At 44.6% G+C, this 22,306-nt stretch overlaps 1 protein-coding gene across 5 annotated transcripts in view; it reads left to right on the top strand.

The window, feature by feature from the left end:
* ogdha (oxoglutarate dehydrogenase a) overlaps positions 1-20,862 on the top strand; it is a 29,096-nt gene extending 8,234 nt beyond the window's left edge. The window contains exons 4-25 of one of the 5 annotated variants that reach the window (XM_084360242.1): positions 1,994-2,096; positions 5,158-5,202; positions 8,449-8,493; positions 11,250-11,365; positions 11,458-11,612; positions 11,735-11,881; positions 11,969-12,059; positions 12,643-12,822; positions 13,507-13,635; positions 13,715-13,894; positions 14,000-14,152; positions 14,519-14,621; positions 14,938-15,066; positions 15,388-15,538; positions 15,863-15,990; positions 16,175-16,353; positions 16,583-16,654; positions 19,070-19,195; positions 19,400-19,472; positions 19,595-19,761; positions 20,444-20,598; positions 20,699-20,862. In XM_084360242.1, coding sequence (XP_084216368.1) covers positions 1,994-2,096; positions 5,158-5,202; positions 8,449-8,493; positions 11,250-11,365; positions 11,458-11,612; positions 11,735-11,881; positions 11,969-12,059; positions 12,643-12,822; positions 13,507-13,635; positions 13,715-13,894; positions 14,000-14,152; positions 14,519-14,621; positions 14,938-15,066; positions 15,388-15,538; positions 15,863-15,990; positions 16,175-16,353; positions 16,583-16,654; positions 19,070-19,195; positions 19,400-19,472; positions 19,595-19,761; positions 20,444-20,598; positions 20,699-20,819 — 2,748 coding nt within the window. In that variant the 3' untranslated portion in view covers positions 20,820-20,862. Of the gene's footprint in view, positions 1-1,472; positions 1,567-1,993; positions 2,097-5,157; positions 5,203-8,448; positions 8,494-11,249; positions 11,366-11,457; positions 11,613-11,734; positions 11,882-11,968; positions 12,060-12,642; positions 12,823-13,506; positions 13,636-13,714; positions 14,153-14,518; positions 14,622-14,937; positions 15,067-15,387; positions 15,539-15,862; positions 15,991-16,174; positions 16,354-16,582; positions 16,655-19,069; positions 19,196-19,399; positions 19,473-19,594; positions 19,762-20,443; positions 20,599-20,698 lie in introns of all 5 variants that reach the window. The other 4 variants (XM_084360243.1, XM_084360244.1, XM_084360245.1 and 1 more) reach the window with 4 other exon arrangements.
* The last annotated feature ends 1,444 nt before the right edge of the window (positions 20,863-22,306 follow it).

Below are 22,306 nucleotides of genomic sequence, written 5' to 3'. Positions count from 1 at the left end.
CGTGACCCATGTTTTTTAATGAGGGTCTAGTGTGACTGAGGTCCCTGTGACATTACTCAACAGTTCACACACATCTCTGATTGGATAAAATGATGTTAGCTGAAATAGCTGTTAGCAGCTCCTGTTAGCCCTTTAACTGTCATGTGGAGCAGCAGGTCAGAAGATCAGCGTGAGGATTAATGAAGATGAACCAGAACAAACTTATTTCTGCTTCGTTTACGGACCAACAGACACAAAATGTTTAACAGTGAGTCTTCTGGTTTTTGAAAGATGCATTCATTAAAACTGAAAACGTTTTCTTTTCTCATCCATGTTTGTGGACCCTGACTCCTCGGTGCTGGATCTTCCATGTCTGGTGTCGTCATATTTAACTTGTCTTTTTTCCCAGAACCTCGAGTAACCTGGAGCTCAGCGCAGCAGAGCCACACCCGCCATTATGAGTCAGACTGTGGTCTTTAATTCTTGTTTGTTCTTTTGCTGTTGTTTGTGGAGGCTTGATCTTTAAACGATCATTAAATTATGATTTTTATTGTTATTTTTCTATTTATATTAATTAAACAAAGTTTAAAGTTATGAATAACTCAGCTTTAGTGCGATGTAGATCAGAGTGTCTCAGCCGTGGACTCTGGAGCCCACATGGAGCCGTCTGATAAGAAGACAGTGTTGTGAGATATTTGTAAGAAACATGAATGATTGTTAAATCTGTTGTTGTCATGAAGACTTTGAGTGTCTGGTTGAAAAAGCTTGAGAAACCCTGATTACTGAAGTTACTGGAGGTCGTCACAGGTCAGAAATTGTGTGTAATAAATGTATTTCTTCAAAAATAAACCTGATCTGAGCCGATGAGTTTAACCTGCACATAAACAGCACTCAGGCCTCAATACTGACTTTAAATTTGATCATCAAAATTGAAATGTAATTTTGCCAGCCTGTCTGCTTCTGTGTCTAAAGTGCTAAAGTCTTACCTGCCAACATTTAGCAGCTGTTTGAACACACTGTTTACACTGATTTCACCATTTACACTCAATTTATGAAAGAAGAAACATTTCATTGATCTAAACATGTCACATTTTACAAACACACTAAACAGTAACCAGTATAGGCGACTTCTTTGTCCCCAGACTCCCTTAACAAATGTGTCAGTTTAGTGAGTTGTTGAGTTGGAGACACTTTATAAACTGTGTGAAACTCTGTCTCTGACTGATTCTGACTGATTTGTTCCTTCTTGTAAATTCAGCAAATGTTCTGCATGAACTTCTTTCTGTCTTTGAGTAGAAACATGGAGTCTGTTTGTCAGTGATGGACGGGTTTATGTCATATAGAGCTTCCTGTCACTCATACGCAGGCTAGTGTCAGCTGTCAACAGGCTCAGTGAACAGACCTGCAGACCTAAACTCATGAACCTGTGAAGACCTCCAGTAGTCAGGCCTGTGTGTGTTGTGATAACCAGGTGTGTGTGTGTGTGTGTTTAGGTGATGGGGCATCACAATGCCCAGTTGGATCCTCTGGGAATCAGCTGTGTGAATTTTGATGATGCTCCGGTCAATACCGGCTTCCAGGATGTCGGTGAGAACGCCAGAGCTCAAAAATCAAACTGCTTCAGCCTGTGGTGTTAATGTTGCTCTTCCCTCCCACCCTCCCTCTCCTCCCTCTCCTCTCCTTCCTCCTTTGGTCAAACCTCCTCCTTTCTTTGCTGTTTCTCCTCTGTTGTCCTTCCTTCCTTGCTTTTATGTCAAATCCTGTTTGGACGTGGATCTCTTTGCCCTCTTCTTTTTCTATTTCGGCGTGCCTCCTCTTTACTTTCTGAATCTCCCACTCCATCCTGCTTCTCATCCACTCGCCTCTCTTTCGTTGCATTTTGTTTCCTCCTCTTCTTCTTCACCCTGTCCTTCACTTCGTTCCGTCCTCTCCTCCTCCTCCTCACTCCTTCACCTCCATCCCCTCCTGCTCCTCCTGTCCTGGGTGGGCTCTGTGCTGTTGTCACTCCCTGTAGATCCGAGGGCACCATGTGGCCCAGTTGGACCCTCTCGGCATCATGGACGCCGATCTGGACTCGTGTGTCCCCACTGACATTATCACCTCCTCCGACAAGCTGGGTGAGGCGCTAAACCCTGAGAACCAAGCAGAACCTCTTTTTATTGTCCCTGTTCCCCCTGTTCTCCGGCTCTTTCTGAAATGTTCCTCTAGTCGGGGGGAGTTTGTCTTCCTGGGAGTGTTTCTGTAACTTTGTCTTGAACTGAACATGTGTTGTACATCAGAGGAGTTTCTTGAACCTTCTCATGTACAGCACATGTTCGCATCTTGTTTTAGAAACTCAACCTGAAACTCTTTCTGAAACCTTCTTGTGTACAAAAATGTCTCCAGAACATCTAAAGAGACGTTTGTGAACTTGTCCACACTGAAGGTTTCTGGTTCTGACCTTAAACGTGGAACCATCCTCTGTATTAACGATGTGAAATGATCCCCTTAAAGAACATCCTTAGAACCCGGGTCACAGTGTTTCATAGGTTTGTCGACAAAGAGCTTAATTGGATTCACTTTGCAGGAATAGATTTGGCCTCAGCTGTGGATTTAATCCTTTTACACCTGGATGTGAAGGAACAACCGCCACATGAAGCCAGAGCCAAAAGATCAGCTGCTCTGTTGTCACAAGGAAACATGATGCATCTCTGAGACATTATTCAAAGAAAAATGAGATTATTCAAGTCAACTCTCAACTCTTCTTGGAGCTGTCAATCATATTTCATGATCTTAATCAGAAGATATTTCCAAAGTTCAGTCTCGACCTTGAAAATCATTTTGTTCTCAGAAACGGATTCTGAGGTGAGTTTCTGTTTCCGAGGTGAAGAGCGAGTCATGGAAACTTCCAACACTCGTGTCACCTGGAGAAACTCACCTGCTGAGGAGGATCATGTGATCTGATGGAAAGCTCCAGAGCAGCTCCCAAGTGACCTAGAGTTGAGATTAATTGGTCGTCTGAGACATGTAGAGTTTCTGAGATGATCTCAGATCAGGTTGTCGTCCTCTGGAGACTCCTGACCTCCAGTGAGATGATAGTCAGCTGTGTGGAGCTGTTAGCTTCATGCTAAGTCTGTTGGTTACGCTGCTCTGGTTCCTGCGGCTGTAGTTTTGCTCGTCGTTGTTTGGCTTCTGCTTTGACATGTCTGCTCTCAGCTGTAGCTTCGTTAGCTTCGTTAGCTTCTTGTATTCGTACCTTCTGGTTCATTTCTGTTGGCTGATCGCTGTGGAGACATCGAGGCTGTTGGCCAGGTGGACGGCAGTGCGTATCACAAAATATACATCAGGACATAAATAAAGAGGATTGCTCAAAATTACAGTAGCATAAGAATTAAAAAATGATTGAAAACGTGTGAAAGGAGTAAATGCTGACATCAGTGTTTGAGAGAATAACAATAAAAGTAAAATACATTTAGAAAAATAAACTATAATAAAACTAAAAGTAGAAGAAGAAGTTGTGTTTCAGTGACGGTCCGTCAGGAGAGACTGGAGAGGAAATGCATCTAAAAACACGTTTACTAAAGCAACATTACAGTGATGAGAGCATCATTTACGTGTCGCTCCGCTCCAACTCACTTTTCTCATTTCATGTAAAAACTTTTCAACTCTTAAATTAATGTGACCTCCAGTTTTACTCTGAATACTTTGTCAGTTGTTAATTTTTGTTCTGCAGTTTTCTGAACATCAAGAAACCCCGAGGATCGGTTCTAACATGGATTCATTTAAACAGCTGTTGCAGGATGTTGACAGTAATTGTCCGGAACCAAATGAAAAACGGGCTCGATGGGTCTCAGAGATGGAAAACCTTAAAGTCAACACAGAACAAAAATCTACCTGTGAAATAAGCCCACTGAATGTGACATCACAGCCAGGGAAACTATTTTTGTAACATTTGTTGTTTTTAGCTGAATCAAAACTGTCCTCAGAATTGGATCATCGAAGTCTGTTTGGTTTCTGATGTTGTTTCAAAATGTTTCTATAAATGTTAATCTGAATAACTGAAAGAGCTCAAATGGAGCCGGTCATCTGTGAAAACGAGCTGTTGGAGCTCAGAAAGTAACGGATGATGTTTCCTCCAGCGACCGCACACCAGGTCCCAGGTTTAAAGAGAGGATCACACAACGACAGTGTTTTATTTATTATTTATTTATTTTTTCAGACTTATCTGATTTTATAGAGATTTGCTGGTCACTGTCGGCCCCTGGTCGAACAGGTCGACAGTTGTCAGACGTGTTGGTAAATTGCACTGATGAAGCGTGTAGAGAGTTTAAATCCTCCGCGTGTTAGAAGTTAATTTAAAATAACTCCGACATGGTGACTAGTCAGTTTCCTGTTAATGGAGGCAGATTATGTTGCTCTAACCAATCAGCCGTCTCCATCCCATCAAATGAACAGTTAAAGTGAACTCTTCTCTTAACTCTGCATTTTACAGATTTTATGTACAAACTCTTGGTTCTTGTGTGTTGTTCTAACGAGTGGTTGAGGAGTCGGTCCTCTACCTTCACTCTCTTGCTTCGTATCGCCACTAACTGCTAGTTAGCTTTAGCTCTGCCTAACTGAACTCTGCCTGCTGCTAGTGAAGAGGATGACCGTCGGACATCAGCACCACACGACTCCTCACAGATGTTTCACTGTCACGATCATTGAGTCGTTGTTAAACTGATGCAGGGACAGTTTGAGACGGTCTGGTTGTGTTTAAAGCTCGTGGTGGAAACAGAAGAAGTCCGTGTTGAGTTCTGTGTCTCGGCTGCTCAGGAATGAGTCGGTCCCTGCTGTGGTGAAGTGTCCTGTGCAGAATGGCTTCCTGTCCTGGAGATCCCTCAGTGTGTCGTGGTTCCTTTGTGGCTTCTGTATGGAGGATTTTTAAACCTCAGCATGGTGTTAACTGCATCTCTCTCTCTCTCTCTCTCCACCACTTCACTCCAAAATCAAACCTCTTCTGAAACAAACTTCTGGACTTTTTGTGAACAGATAAAACGGTGGTGGAGACGTTGAGAGGTCGGGCGGTGCTGGGTTTTAGCTGTAGCCGGTCGTGGCGGTGGTGTTAAATGGCCGTGGGTGTTTGGTTTAAAGGGTCGTAGGTCTCTAACCGTGTCCGGGTGTCTCTCCCCTTGCTGCCCCTGCCGGCGACCCTTCCAGATGTGGCTGTGTTCAAGGAGAGGCTGAGAATCCTAACGGTAGGAGGTACGAGAAACCACACTGCTGGTGTGTCACTGCGCAGTGCTGTGAAGCCAGTAGTTTGTCTTTAGTAGAGTATGTTACCTGCAGTAGTGTGCACGTACCATCTACAGGAAGTCCAGGATGTCTCCTGGGTCCAGCAGACAGCAGGATCTGTTTCTGACATCCTGGAGGTCCTGCAGACGTCACTGCACTAGAGGGCAGGATTTAAAACACACTATTCATTTGGTTCAGTGTCTGTTTTTATCAAAACTGTTTCTACAGGAGTTCATGAATGTTTTGGGCTCACAGTCACCACCGCTAAACCAAAAGCTAGGCTGAACACATGAATAAGGACAAAGACGTGGACAGGACTGGACGACCGGGCGTCTGCATGTTTTTTCCAAAAACCCTCCAGAATATGATCAAACCTGGAGAACTCACGTAAACACGGTCACCGTCGAGTCAACTGAAAACTTGATTCTGCAAATAAAAACCGGAAACGTGTTCAGTCATCATCAGAACACGAAGAGTCGATGAATTCAGAACCGGTTCGTTCTCAATGTGATTCAACAGAAACAGACTTTCATGTCACACAAATAAAAGCGGCTGCTTCGTCTTTCTTTGCTGTGTTGTGTCGGTGGTGACGGCTCGTACTGTCCGTCTGTCCATTCTTTACTCCTGTGGAAAGACTGTGACTTTGTCAGACACTGAACGAGAGTGAAATGTCCCTTTAAGACCTCAGCACACAGGAAGCGTTCTGAGGACGATCAGAGACACACGACTAACAAACAGTTGTATTTGTTATAAATGTGAGACGCTCCGTCCCTCTGACCTCTGAGTGTCTCCTGTGTGTTCTGGTAGGGTTAGTTAGCCTTGTTAGCTTCTGCTAGCGCCCTGCTCTGTGTGTAGAGCTCTCTGATAGATGAGTCCCTCAGATCACAAGGTGACGTCAGGAGATTATTTTTAACTGTGGCCTCAAAATGATTAAAGTGTTGCTCAGTTCAGGTAAAACAGACTGCTGCAGGGTGGAAGGAGCAGAGCTACTGTTGTGTCCTGAAACATCAGCTGATACCTCCTGATTCTCAGTCAGGCTTTTAAACTCGGATTAAGATTTTAAAACAATGTAATTTTTTGATTTTTCTCATCTGATGAAAGCAAACGCTCTTTACATCGCAGTGAGAGTGAAGTTATAAACTCCATCACAGGATAAAAAGGACAATATACTTTGTTATAAAATCAAGAAGAGGATGTGATGATGTTTGACTGACGGGTGTCGCTGAGGTCAGGAAGAGAAAAACGATGAAAAGAGTAGGAGTACTTCTTTAAATGTGATGAGCTCGGACAAACGCAGCGCGACATGTGGACACAGGATTCTCCTCACTCGTATCACCAGAGAGAGAAACTGACGATGAACATAATTTCCACTTCGATGTCCAACATCGTTCAAACTTGTTTGTCGCGTCCTGTGCTCGTCTCTGCACCGCCCCCCGGTGACGTCCAGTGGTACTGCTCCCTGTCAGACGGCTCTGTCACTAATGTCGAACATAAATGTTCCTTAACGGTTTCCGCAGCGCTTCAGTAACTTCAAAACACATTTAGTAGGTTGTGGCCACGTGTTTAGAAATGATTTCCTGACGTCGCGCTGTAAGTTTGACCTGCAGCATCTGAAACCTTCCTGTTGGCGTCTCACAGCGATGAACTTCCAACAGGTGAACGTTAACCTAAAAACACAGGAACACCTGTTGTAAACAAAATGAAAGAACATGTTGTCCATCACAATTTTTTTTTTTTTTAGATGCTATAAAAAAGATATTTTGGTTTTTCAAAATATAATAAAACAAATAGAAACTTAGTAATTTATCACTTATAGAAAATGTTCAGCCTGTGTTATTTAGCAGCGTTAGCTTGTATGATGTTTCTGTTGGTGTGAGGCTTCAATCTCTTTATAGTTTAAAGGAGCAGTTCACTCAAACATTAACCTCACTCATCATCTCCTCCTGATGATATAAAGTCAGGCTCAGTCATCGTCTCCTCCTGATGATATAAAGTCAGGCTCAGTCATCTCCTCCTGATGATATAAAGTCAGGCTCAGTCATCTCCTGATGATATAAAGTCAGGCTCAGCCATCGTCATCTCCTGATGATATAAAGTCAGGCTCAGCCATCGTCTCCTCCTGATGATATAAAGTCAGGCTCAGCCATCGTCTCCTCCTGATGATATGAAGTCAGGCTCAGTCATCATCTCCTCCTGATGATATAAAGTCAGGCTCAGCCATCATCTCCTCCTGATGATATAAAGTCAGGCTCAGTCATCATCTCCTCCTGATGATATAAAGTCAGGCTCAGTCATCGTCTCCTCCTGATGATATAAAGTCAGGCTCAGCCATCGTCTCCTCCTGATGATATAAAGTCAGGCTCAGCCATCATCTCCTCCTGATGATATAAAGTCAGGCTCAGCCATCATCTCCTCCTGATGATATAAAGTCAGGCTCAGCCATCGTCTCCTCCTGATGATATAAAGTCAGGCTCAGCCATCATCTCCTCCTGATGATATAAAGTCAGGCTCAGTCATCGTCTCCTCCTGATGATATAAAGTCAGGCTCAGTCATCGTCTCCTCCTGATGATATAAAGTCAGGTGAAGTCTTGTAGTCCACAGAACATTTCTGGAGCTTCACAGTAAAACAGAGTTGCAGCGTTCTGCTGAACACCTGAAGCAGCTGGAGATGATTTAAACATCAGATGTCTCCATGCAGCTCGTCTGCTGTGATCTCAGTCTGCAGGAGAGAAGAGATCACACACTTTGACCCCGTCTGAAGTGTGTGCACGAGCTCGACCTTCGTCGAGGCTGAAAAAACTCTCTGGATCTGTTTGGATCCATTTTAGGCTTTTGGTTGTTTTTCCGTTTTAAATCATCTCCAGCTGCTTCAGGTGTTTAGCAGAATGCTGCAACTCTGTTTTACTGTGAAGCTCCAGAAATGTTTTGTTGACTATAAAAGCAATGAGTGGATTGTAACGTTTTGGCTGAACTGGTCCTTTAAAGCAGAGCTGCTCTCTCTCTCTTTCTCCTCAGTTCTTCTCTCTGTTTTCTGCTTTTCTACAGTTTTACTTTTAGCTTTAAAACAGGGGGGAGAATATCTCAGCAGCACTAACACAACTGATCCAAGAACAACCTGTTTCTTTCTGTCTGATGCAGATAGAGTGGTGTCCTCACTGAGTCCTGCAGCTGTGACTCTGTGAAGATCAGTGATGTGTTGTGACTGTGTGTTTCAGAGTCCGACTGCCAGTCACAGTTTAGTGTCGGCTGCAGACGGAGCGGTAACGACCAGAAACCTGTCGGCTGCTGTTTGTCTTTGAAAAGGCTGCGACGTGTTTGTAGCAGAGAAGAAGACTCGTCCTGTTTTATTTCCTCACTGCCTTCCCCTCAGAGGGGAGGAGGAGGAGGGAGTGAGGAAAGTGAAAGCTGTCTGCTTCTTGATTGGCCAGCTTGGCTGTCAGTCGTGTGATTGGTTTGTGACTGTGGCGTTTCGTCCTCATCAGAGCAGTTTTATAACCTGTGTCAGCTTTGTGATTGGCTGAATTAGCTGTCAGTCTGCCCAGCTCAGCCCTCTGATTGGCTGGTTGAGTGTTTTCTGCTCGCTGAGTGTAACGGGAGACGTTATTGGTCATTGTGTGGCTCAACTGAAGGACTTTTTATACTGATTTATATTTGAAGTAAGAGGCGACACATTTGTGACACATCCTTCTACTTCCTCTCTCTGTCTGTCCTCTCTCCTCCATAACACATCCTCCCTAACTACATCCCTAACTACATCCTCCCATTATCAGTGTGCAGTTATAAAATAACAGATTTAATGTCCATAACGGCCTCAGCATGTCACTCATGTTCGGCACTGCAGTCATGAACACATCGCTGCTCTCTGTGCTCTAAACCAGGAGTCTCCCAATCGACACCTTGACCTCCATCTTGTCTTCCAGGAGACCACAGGCTCGTAGATGTAGATTAATAAAGCTGGTCTGCATGACGCCAATACAGAGAACAACTTCAGCTGCAACTAACAATTATTTTCATTGTTGATTTATCTTCTCGATTAATCAATGAGCTGTTTGTTCGATTAGTGTGTCATGATAAACAGTATATTGTGAGATGATAGAAAAACATCTATTGTCTGTAATCTATAATCACTATTTACGTCATTTAGATGAAACTCCCACACTCTGTAAGGACACTCCCACACTCTAAGGACACTCCCATACTTGTAAGGACACTCCCACACTCTCTAAGGACACTCCCACACTTGTAAGGACACTCCCATACTTGTAAGGACACGCCCACACTCTCTAAGGACACTCCCACACTTGTAAGGACACTCCCATACTTGTAAGGACACTCCCACACTCTAAGGACACTCCCATACTTGTAAGGACACTCCCACACTGTAAGGACACTCCCATACTCTGTAAGGAGACTCCCACACTTGTAAGGACACTCCCATACTTGTAAGGACACTCCCACACTCTGTAAGGACACTCCCACACAGAGTTTAAAGCCTGCAGCTCCTCCAGTTAGTTAGAACTGAAGAAGCTTCTTGGATGAGAGGTGAAACGTCTTCAACAAACTGAAACAGGTCCAGCTGTCTATGATACAGAACCTGGAGGTACCAGGACCTGGAGGACTGAGAACCTTCATCAACGTACTTTCGAGTGTTTTATGAAAACAGGCCGTTACTAGAGATGGGCGGTATGACCTTAAAATAGTATCACAATATTTTGAAAATGACATCGTTATATACGATATATATACCTCAATAAATCTTTTCAAAAGCACAAAATCAAAAATCACAATATTTTTGACCATATAGACCTATTTCTATATTGATACCGCAGTAATATCTGATCAATAATCCTCAGTGATGTTGATATATGGACTGGATGGGTAGAGTAACAGTCCGGTGAGTAGGGATGCACCATATGGATTTTTGTCAGGCGACATCGATGACTTCCTCTCATGACAAATACGATCATATAAACAATAATTTCACATCTTTATATTTTCAGAAGACGTCCCTCACCTGTAGTTTATCTCACCTGTAGTTTCTCACCTGAGGGGAACAAAGCTCAGATAGATTTAATATTCAGAGCTCTAATAAGATGTATTGTGGGAAACAACTTACAATCACGTTTTCTTCTTCTGAGCTTTAAAACCAACGTCCACAGCAGTGACGACGTGTCTCGTCTACGTTGTGTGGATCTACACAGGTGCAGCAGTTCTACGTCATGAGCGTGACAACAGCGTTGTTCTTCTTCTCTGTTAATTTGCTGCTCGCAAACCAACTTTAAAGGTGCATACCACCACCTGCTGTGTGGAGGTGCTGCACTTCTAAAGCAAGTTGGTTTTGTCGTATCGGCTATAATTTCATTATGTGCTGACAACCGATAATGTACAACTTCCATTATCGGGCTGATACATATCGTGCATCCCTACTGGTAAGTACAGAAATTGCCATCACTTTACTGTAATGCAGCTGTGAAACCAGGAGAGACGCCAGTTATGACGCATCATCGTGTGCAGTGTTGTCCTGTATCACAGTGATGATGGTGTATGTTGTCCAGCTCTACATGGTGATGAAGGAAGAACAAAGTGACTCACTGTGTTTTTCATGGAGCTCTGACACAAACACTAGTGAGGAGATGTGAACTGCTGATTGGCTCAAATTAATAAAACTAACGATGTGTTTTTGTTTGTTTTGTTGTACTGGCCCCTCCCCCTCCCCCGTCCTGTTCATTAAACTGCTGAACTAACTGTCTCCACTCTGTCCTCTCTTCTTCTGTCGTCTGCTCCTGTTGGTCTGTCTGCTCCTGCGTCTCCATATTGTGTTCATAACATTCATTCATTCATCACTAACTCATGTATGCATGTTTTCGTTTGTCCACGGCCTGTTTGTGTGTGTGTCCTCTCCCTCCGTCTTTCAACCTTTTCTCACCTCCTTCCCTGTTTTTTCTCCTTGAACCCTCCTTCCCTCCTCCTCACCTCCGCTCGCCTCCTGGCCTGTGGTGCATCATGGGACATGTAGGCTTCTACGGCCTGGATGAGTCGGACCTGGACAAGGTGTTCCGGCTGCCCACCACCACCTTCATCGGAGGCTCAGAGAGCGTGCTGCCGCTCAAAGAGATCATACGCCGGCTGGAGGCAAGAAACTTGATGTATTTGCACAATTTCCACATTTTTTGGGTTGTTTCCACATGACTGACTGTGTGTGTGTGTGTGTGTGTGTGTGTCAGATGTCGTACTGTCAGCACATCGGGGTGGAGTTCATGTTCATCAACGACCTGGAGCAGTGTCAGTGGATCAGACAGAAGTTTGAGACTCCAGGAGTGATGCAGTTCACTCTGGAGGAGAAGAGGACGCTGCTGGCCCGAATGGTCCGCTCCACCAGGTAAACACACCTCCTGTGTGTGTGTGTGTGTGTGTGTGTGTGTGTGTGTGTGTGTGTGTGTGTGTGTGTGTGTGTGTGTGTGTGTGTGTGTGTATGAACCTCTGGTGTGTGCGTGTGTGCAGGTTTGAGGAGTTCCTGCAGAAGAAGTGGTCTGCAGAGAAACGTTTTGGTCTGGAGGGCTGCGAGTCTCTGATCCCGGCTCTGAAGACCATCATCGATAAATCCTCTGAGAAGGGTGTGGAGAACGTCATCATGGGCATGCCTCACAGGTAACACACACACACACTCTTTCATACAACAGTCTGTCTTCGTCCCTCTCTCTCTTTGTTTGCTCACCCACTGTCTTCTCCTTTCAGGGGTCGTCTGAATGTTCTGGCCAACGTGATCCGTAAAGAACTGGAACAGATCTTCTGTCAGTTTGACTCCAAACTGGAAGCTGCTGATGAGGTATTTTAACCGTTACTGCCTGTGATTCAGTATCACAGGTTGAATTTATGATGATCTAGCTTTGTAACAAATAGTCCGGTTCATCAGAGATATCACAATATAAACAGCTGACACTTGACAAATGATTTCACAGAGTATGTTGTGGTATCACAGCTGCACAGTGCAGAAATAGTTTTGGAGTAAAGCTGCTGTCGTCCTGATAAATCCTGAGCTCCATCAGAGCTGTGGACAGATATTTACAGGAGCGTTTCCTCTGTCCTGTCAACTTTACAGCTTTTAGTTTGGCCACTTAAATGTGCTGCAATATTTGTTACAGTGACATTACTACACGCATGGTCATGTTTAGTGAACACAGTCTCGCTGATCACTAAAGTAAAGATTAAGGAACTCGTAACCTAGAAAGCCTCACTGCTCATCATATTATTAAAGACAGTATAGCGTACATGAAATATCTTTGTGTGCATCACTAATGGTTAGAATCTCTGTGACCAGCAGAGACAATCACACCTGTAACATCCTGTTTGTTACCAGGTGATCAGAGTCTCTTCAGTCTCAGCTGACCTGCTGTGCTTTTCCTCCTCAGGGCTCGGGTGATGTGAAGTACCATCTGGGGATGTACCATCGTCGTATCAACCGTGTGACGGACAGGAACATCACGCTGTCTCTGGTAGCCAACCCGTCTCACCTGGAGGCCGTGGACCCTGTGGTGCAGGGAAAGACCAAGGCTGAGCAGTTCTACTGCGGAGACAACGACGGCAACAGGGTGAGACGGACAAACACAACAAGAGTCCATCTGAAGTATAAAGTGGACGCGTCAGAACATCGTCAGAGAACCTGCAGAACCTTTTACACAGTCATCTACATTTCCACCTGACAGGATCTCTACAGCTTTATTACAATCTACAGCAGTGTGTAGTTATATTAAATAAATATAATACGTGTCATAGTAATATTAAAGAACTATGACCGGTACCGGACTGCAGCTCTGTTCACTGCATGCTGCTGTAACATGTATGTCAAAATACAAAAGAAATATAATTTGTGGAAATAATGTATTCTGTGGGTAACGGGGACGGGACTAGATAAGCATCTGCTTCTCCCGCTTTCCCTTTCGGTCATGTGTACTACCTGATTTTAACTAAGATGATGTGTGATGATGACTGTCTAATAACATGCCGAAATAAATAAATAAATTAAATTACAACAACTAGAACGAGGAGAAGTAGGAGAAGGAGATAAAGAACTTGGAAATATAGGGACTAGAAGAAGAACAAGGATGGGTTGAACATCCAGAAGAACTAAAGTAAGCACTAGAACTAATAGAACTACAGAAAGGACTGGAACTAGAACAAGAACTGGAGAACTATACCGAGTACACGCTCACAACAACACAGCTGTCGAGATCTGTTGTTAGTCTGAACGTGTGTGTGTGTCTGTGTGTGTCCAGGTGATGTCCATCCTTCTCCATGGAGACGCAGCATTTGCAGGACAGGGTATCGTCTATGAAACCTTCCATCTGTCCGACCTGCCGTCCCACACCACGCACGGCACCGTGCACGTCGTCGTCAACAACCAGGTAACAAACAAACAAACAAACAAACACGCTGATAAACAGACGGATGGATGACTGAGCTGTGACCTCATCGTGTCTCCAGATCGGTTTCACCACAGACCCTCGTGTGGCTCGCTCGTCTCCGTATCCGACCGACGTGGCTCGAGTCGTCAACGCTCCCATCTTCCACGTCAACGCCGACGACCCCGAGGCCGTCATCTACGTGTGCAAGGTGGCCGCCGAGTGGAGGGCCACGTTCCACAAAGACGTGGTGGTCGACCTGGTCAGTGTGTCATCTGTCGGTACAAGCTGTGAGCGTGTTGTCTGTCACAGTGAAACGTGTGTTAACATGCTGTGTGTGTGTGTGTGTGTGTGTGTGTGTGCGCAGGTGTGTTACCGTCGGATGGGTCACAATGAGATGGACGAGCCGATGTTCACTCAGCCACTGATGTACAAACAGATCAAGAAGCAGAAGCCCGTTCTGCAGAAATATGCAGAGAAGCTGATCGCAGAGGGAGCCGTCAGCAGGCAGGAGTACGAGGTGAGGACACGTCAGCTCTCGTTAATGTGCTCCTCTTCTTCAGTCAGTGATCTCCTGGGGCTTCTGTTCACAGTGTAGGTGGAAGCTGCAGCTCAGTTCCTCCTCCTCAGTTTCTGTAAAACTCTTCACCTCCTGCACAACGACAAAGAGCAGCAAGACGACAGAACAGAAAGCCGACTGTTGCTGTTGGACATCGTGTGCATTTGTGCTCCTGTGTGATCAGATAGTTTGAGTAACTGAGGAGCGACAGGGATATAAAAACACAGCACTGATTTAAGACACTTTTGTTTGTCCAGTCTGGTTCTGTGACTTTACATGTTCATGTGAAGACTGAATATTCTTGACTGTCTTTGTCTCTGTTTGCAGGAGGAAATTGCTAAATATGATAAAATCTGTGAGGAGGCGTACGCTCGCTCTAAAGATGAGAAGATCCTCCACATCAAGCACTGGCTGGACTCCCCCTGGCCCGGTGAGTGTCAGCAGGTTCACTGTAGTGTTTGTTCACATCAGTCAGAGTCGAATGAAACGATCCAGAAGCAGAAAAAGTCCAGTCAGAGGTCAGGTCAGTCAGAGTGTCGAGGTGAAATCTGAAGTCTTCTTCTCAGTGTTTAATGTGACATCGATCACACGTGAATCTGGACTTTGTGAGTTTCAGTCCTTCTGGAAACACACGTCACAGTGTCTGATGTGATGTTTGTGAAGCAGGACTGAGGTGTGGGTCAGGATCTGTCGGATCTGTCAGGTAGTTGACTTGTTGTTGTTGTTGTTGTTGTTGTTGTCTTCAGGTTTTTTCACTCTGGACGGACAGCCAAAGTCCATGAGCTGCCCCTCGACCGGTCTGACTGAAGAAAACCTGAACCAGATCGGACAGGTTGCCTCCTCCGTCCCCGTGGAGGACTTCACCATCCACGGAGGTCTGACGCTTTTTAAAGACAGAAACACAAACAGAACACAAATGTTAGTTTAGATTCATTCACATTCTTCCATCAGACTGTTGGTGGGTTGATTTCCAGTTTACTGTCCCCACGTTGAGTCCGTTTGTCTCATTTTTCCTTCATTTTCCAAGTAGATTAAATCTTCAGCAGTTATAGAAACATGATTGTTTTCAGTAACTTGCAGGCAAAAAACCTGCATCACACATCAGCTTACATAGAACAACCACATGTCCACACAGTCTGGTTTTCTCCTGGAACAACAGTTAATCTGTAAATGATGTAAAGTACTCGTTGTTTCAGGTCTGAGTCGTATCCTGAAGGGCCGGGGTGAGATGATCAAGAACCGGATGGTGGACTGGGCTCTGGGAGAGTACATGGCCTTCGGATCGCTGCTGCAGGAGGGAACCCACATCCGACTGTCGGGACAGGACGTGGAGCGAGGAACCTTCAGGTAAACAGGACGTGGACCAGGACAGCGTCTCGTGTTCTCTGAAGGAAAGAGTCGAGAACAAGGAGAGAGTTTAATATGCAGATGATATTCAGATTGTACTGACTGTACGTCAAGTTCACAGTTTTTTAAAGAGTATTAGGAGCACAGCCGTAGGATTTTACAGGATCATCAATTTAATAGAAGTTTTTACAAAATCCAGGACATGAATTTAGAAAAGTTCTGAATTCTGAGTGTTTGTGAGGAACACCTAGAACCTCTGTGGTTCTTCAAAGCTTCAGGTCACCAGTCGTTCCTGCAGTCTGACGCTTGTTTGTCCCCTTTCAGCCACCGTCATCATGTCCTCCATGACCAGAACGTGGATAAGAGGATCTGTATTCCCATGAACCACGTGTCTCCTGACCAGGCGCCGTACACCGTCTGCAACAGCTCGCTGTCTGAGTACGGCGTCCTCGGTCAGTCCCAACACTACAGCTGTTTGTCTGAAACTTTATTTATATTTGATTGTTTAAACTGAACATCTGACCTTCTGTCCGTCTGTCCATCTGTCTCTCTGTGTGTCTCTCTGTGTGTCTCTCTGTCTGTCTCTCTGTCTGTCTCTCTGTCCGTCTCTCTGTCCGTCTCTCTGTCCGTCTGCAGGCTTTGAGTTGGGTTTTGCGATGGCGAGTCCGAACGCTCTGATCCTGTGGGAGGCTCAGTTTGGAGACTTCCACAACACGGCTCAGTGCATCATCGACCAGTTCATCTGTCCCGGTCAGGCCAAGTGGGTCCGACAGAACGGCATCGTGCTGCTGCTGCCGCACGGCATGGAGGGCATGGTGAGGACGAAACACATCTCCAGCTTCTACAAAGCAACGTCATGAAGTTTTTTACAAGGTTGAACCAAGATTCACCTTGTAAAAACCTTCCTGTCTCAACAAGTATTTGCTGGAAATCAAACTTAATTTGGATCAGAACGTCGCCGTCCACTCACTCAGAGGTGACGGGCGAAACAGCTCCACCTGGTGGACATTTTTAATTACTGCGTTAACAGAACTGTGTCTGCAGGGTCCAGAACATTCTTCAGCTCGTCCAGAGAGATTCCTCCAGATGTGCAACGACGACCCCGACGTCATGCCGGTAACACACACACACACACACACACACACACACACACACACACACAGACTAGTTCCACTGCATTATGGTGTATGGACGACCTTTGACCCTCTCTCCTCTGGTCAGTTTAATTCATAAGCTGTGTGGTCACCACAGGCTGAACATATTCACATGTTTTGTTCTCCAACATAAACTCATCATTAAATGTCCACAGTTTAATTATAAAGCTCTTCATGTGTTAAAAACAGTTAGCGGTTGCTAACAAGCGTCTGAATGAGACTACAGAGGTTGTCGGGGACATTAATCGTCCTCACAGCGAACACGGAGACTCGTCTCCTCACTAGTCCGTCTTTACAGGCCCACTTTAGTTACACACTGTTCTCACTCTGACTTTACAACTTGTACATTGATCAGTTTATAGAAACCTGGATAGTAATTGTGCAGTAAGACGCTCAGTGGTGGAGACGTTTGAGTCATGTGACCGTGATGTCGTCTGTTTGTAGCCTAGCATTAGCTTTTTACTGCTACACATTTAATTTACCTTCAACCATCACAGAGTGGAGTTCATCTGTGGAGATTACCTGATGAACAGAACCTGGACGGATCAGAAACTTCAGATTATTTTATTATAACCCAGAATCCAGTTCAATAATCCCACAGAGGAACCAGAGTGATGCTAACTGCAGTTAGCATCACTGCAGCTCTCTGTTGCAGTGGCTTTACTGCCATGACGTTTTGGACTAAACATTGCCAAAGCATGAGGTCACATGTAAAAGGTACAAACACAGAGTCAATGATAAAGTGAAATTAAGAAAAAAGGGGGAAAGTCTCTTCAGTGTAAATATGTTTTGCTTTGTGCTTCTCTTTTAGAGTTGAGGACGAAGTTTTCTCTAATTTCTTGTGATTAAATGAGTTTCTGTCTCAATTCTGCCGTTTCACAGCTAACTTAAAGCAACACTAGGTAGTTTGGACTCATTACTGCCCCCGGCTGGTTGAGAAGCGCAATTATCTGTTACCAGTGTCGTAAATACTGTCGCTGTATGAGCCTCCCTGGGGAAAATGAATACACGTGAATTTGTTGACGGAGCCGGCGAATCACGAAATCGTCTAAAAAAACCTCAAGAGTGCCGACAACAAGCTAGATTCAGAGAGAGCAGCTGGTAGTTTGTTAGCATGAAGGCTGCACAGCACATTAGCATGCTAGAGTTATTCTCACACCGAGTTGGTTGTAGTGATTGCACCGACTGAGTTACTTCCAAAACATGACGCTTGGGCGTGAATGTGTTTAGTAACGTCTGAAAATATAACTACGTTTTCGGGAGTTTCTGAATACAATCGCAAGTTGACGTTGTGTTTGGTGTAATAACTACAACCAACTCGGTACAACAGTAGCTAAGTAGCATGCTAACGTTACCGATAACAACAATAGCCTGACGTTACCTCCCGACCACACTGTTCAACAATTATGTTGATTATCTGCATGAACTAAGAAACTAAGAAACTTTTCAAGACAAGACGTTCACAGTGTTTTAGTAAGTTAGTCATCGTTTACAGTCACTACATGAAAACGAGCAAGCTATCAAACGGACAGCATTAGCTTATCTCCCGGCTTTATTATGGTTATAAACTGGACAAACAGAGCCCCAATGAACACCACGTAACAACAAATCAACTCAAAGTAAAAGTCGGTAAGATAATAAATATGTATATATGTAATATATGACTTACAGATCCAGTAGCATCGAGGCTCGGTCGCCATCAGTTCTCTCAGCTGCTCCACCGAGTGTAAGCTGGTCCAGTATTTATCCGTGTCCGGCTCATGTTGTATCACTTTCTCTTTGTCTTTTCTTTGCCTCCTCAGACAAAACCTTCTTGGCTTTTTCAGCTGGCTCGGCGTTGGTTTACGAAAAATCCAAGTAGCTGCTGCTAAATCCACCGATGAATAAACGTGTCGTAAAGCCGGTCGCACTAGACGTCTTTACGTCAGATCGTCTCCGACCCGCTCTGAGAAGTTACGCAGTGCGGTTTCTGCCGGCGCGACCGCCCTCAGGCTGCAGAGGCGTCACCACTCATCCTGTTAACCGTTATTCTACCACTTAACTGAGTTTAGAAACATTATTTTAAGGTCGAAAAACGACCTAGTGTTGCTTTAATCTCTTTCATTACGACAAGTTTCAGCAGCAAAGTCTTTATTTGAAGGTTTTTCATGAGGGGCTTCATCTCCGTCCACTAAATTATAATCAGATCATTTAAATGAATTAGGTTTCTGTTTTCCACAGATTAAAATATCTCAATTTACTTCCTTTGTCTATTTGTTTTATGTGTGAGTTTGTTCCACTCCAGGTGTTTTTATCTGGGTTCAGATTGCTGCTGTGTTGAAGGAATGTTCTGTGTTCTGTGTTGGTGTGAACCTGGTTCTGACTCTCTCTCTCTCAGAACATCACGGAGGACTTTGCGGTGCGTCAGCTCTACGACTGTAACTGGATCGTGGTGAACTGTTCTTCTCCTGGAAACTACTTCCATGTTCTCAGACGACAGATTCTCCTCCCATTCAGGAAGCCTGTGAGACACACACGCACACACACACACACACTGCTGTGCTGAATGTGACACAGTTTTGATTATAAGTTGCTGTGAACATCTGATCATCAGCTGGGGCTCTTGATGAAGATTCTCTCCTTTTGTAAATGGACTTCTGTATTGTTGTTTGTTGACTTTTATTTTCTTAATCACTGTACGTGTTACACTTCCTGTTTGTCCCTCCAGCTGATCATCTTCACTCCCAAGTCTCTGCTGCGTCACCCAGAGGCCAGATCCAGCTTTGACGAGATGCTGCCTGGTACTGTCATCATCATCTTCATCTTCATCATCTTCATCATCATCATCATCATCATCATCAGTAGTAGTAGTAGTAATCAGTCGAGAAGTGACTCACTCTTCTTCTTCTTCTCTCGTCTGTAGGAACTCACTTCCAGAGGTTGATCCCAGAAGGAGGCGCTGGAGCGTTGGAGCGTCCGGAGGAGGTGAAGAGAATCATCTTCTGCACCGGGAAGGTTTATTATGAGCTCACCAAAGAGAGGAAGAACAGAGGGATGGAGGGCAGCGTGGCCATCGCCCGCATCGAGCAGGTACACGCGCACACACACACACACACACACACACACACACTGTCTGCTTCAACTGATCCACCATTGAACTAGTCACCACAACATCACCAGACTCCCTTTACAAATGTGGTGATTTTAAGAGTTGCTGAGTTAAAACAAACTTTGTAACGTAGTGAAACTCTGTCTCTGACAGACTCTGAATCATCGTCTCCTTCTTGTAAATTCAGCATTAAATGAAAACAGTCAGTTGTTTGTATCCTTGTAAAAAGTGTGAGTTTGTGGCAGCATGGCTGTACCAGCCTGTCTGCTTCTGTGTCTAAAGTGCTAAAGTCTGACCTGCCAACATTTAGCAGCTGTTTGAACACTGTTTACACTGATTTCACCATTTACACTCAATTTATGAAAGAAGAAACATTTTATTGATCTAAACATGTCACATTTTACAAACACACTAACCAGTAACCAGTATAGGCGACTTCTTTGTCCCAGACTCCCTTAACAAATGTGTCAGTTTAGTGAGTTGTTGAGTTGGAGACACTTTATAAACTGTGTGAAACTCTGTCTCTGACTGATTCTGACTGATTTGTTCCTTCTTGTAAATTCAGCAAATGTTCGACATGAACTTCTTTCTGTCTTTGAGGAGAAACATGGAGTCTGTTTGTCTCAGTGATGGACTCAACTCTCTCTCTCTCTCTCTCGCCAGTTGTCTCCGTTCCCGTTCGACCAGGTGAAGGCCGAGTCGGAACGTTTCCACAACGCTGACCTGGTTTGGTGTCAGGAGGAGCACAAGAACCAGGGTTACTACGACTACGTGAAGCCTCGCATCAGAACCACCACCCAGAGAGCCAAGCCTGTCTGGTAATCATCTTCATCATCCTCATCATCATGTGTCACTTTCATCATCACTGACTGTTCTGAGTGATTTGACCTTTGACCTCTGTGTGTGTGTGTGTGTCAGGTACGCTGGTAGAGGCCCGGCAGCAGCTCCGGCGACAGGAAACAAGAACACTCACGTGGTGGAGCTGCGACGTTTCCTCGACCTCGCCTTCGACTTAGACGCATTCAAAGATCAGCAGTAGACCTGCAACACCTGGAATAAACCCTCACCTGTCTGACCTTTGACCCCGACCCTCCTCGATTCAGTTGTCACACTCAGACTGCATCTCTCACACACACACACACACACACACACACACACACACACACACACACACACACTGACTGCTTCCTCTAGTCTGTACTGTTGAGGGAAAAGTACACAAATAAATATTCGCTCAATTACTGCAAATATCGTATACTACTAACTAAACAAGTCCTGCTCCCGCGCAGCGCACCAACAGACCTCCACACAGATTATCAAAGTTTACAGTCTGTTTTTATTCAACAAAAATGAAAGTTCAAAAAATCTTTTTAAATTCTGAAATGTCGACACTTCTTATTTCTTCATCTTACAAAGCAGTTTACTAAATACTGCAGCGCTGTCGGGACGGCCGGCGCTCTGTAACTGTCCACCGTTTGATTTAATTTAATTCTGCCAAATATTTCCTCACTGAACAGATGAACTACTTGATGATTAAACAGTTATTGAACACACAGTTCGACGATCATAACGGTTCATTTTGCTGCTGCGGTGACTGAACTGTTGTTTACATTAACTGGAGGGAAGCTTGTGAGTCACGACATCATCGTCATGACATCATCGTCATCTGAGGAGCCGTGTGTGGATGAGGTTCAGGCTGTCCACATACTTTTGGCCCTGTAGTGAAGTTTAAAACCAGTGACTGATTAACGAGTTTCTCATTTATTCAAAACAGAGTTTTAGAAGTAGTGTGTGTACAGTGTGTACTTCATGGTATCAGTATGTAGTCAATACTGAACAATATGTGCATGCTAACGTGTTAGCACACTGTGTGCTACTTTACTTCATCAGCAGTACAGACGTCATCTTTCTTATGAAAAGTCAGTGCAGCATCAGTTCTGTGACGTCAGTGGTTCAGCAGCAGCTTCAGGCTCGACTCCACCAGTGTTTATAACATCATTAATAATTATTAGTTTTTGGTTGCAGAAGTCGAGCAGGACACAAAACCTCGGAGGACTTCACCCGAATAAACTCTAAAATTGACAACTTTGTGAATGAAGTCTGGTTCAGTCTGATAAAAGGGTTTTTTCTGCTCTGTGCTGCAGAAACGTTTCACTCAGCAATCAGAGTTCAGATCCGACTCGTCATGAGTTGCTCTACAAATCGTTGATGCAACTTTTCAGGCATCAGGAGACGAACAGCAGACTTGTTGAAGCGTCTGGTGGAGTGAAGCTGACTCAAACACACACACACACACACCTTCCTCCGTCCACACACACTCACACACACTCCAGCTTCATCCTCGTCATCTTCATCACTCCCCGCCACACACACACCCGGTCATCACACTCCATCATCAGCTCTTCTTCACCTGAAATGTTGCAGGAAACATTTTATTTTTACTTTTTAATAAACGGCTCGTTAGCACAATTAGCATTGTTAGCACTCCCCATTGAGAACGAATGGGAGCCCCGCTAGTAGGGAGAG

The sequence above is a fragment of the Pagrus pagrus genome (assembly GCF_965226575.1).
Source record: "Pagrus pagrus genome assembly, chromosome: 8".
Taxonomy (NCBI): Eukaryota; Metazoa; Chordata; class Actinopteri; order Spariformes; family Sparidae; genus Pagrus; species Pagrus pagrus.
This window is presented reverse-complemented; position numbering and strand designations above follow the sequence as displayed.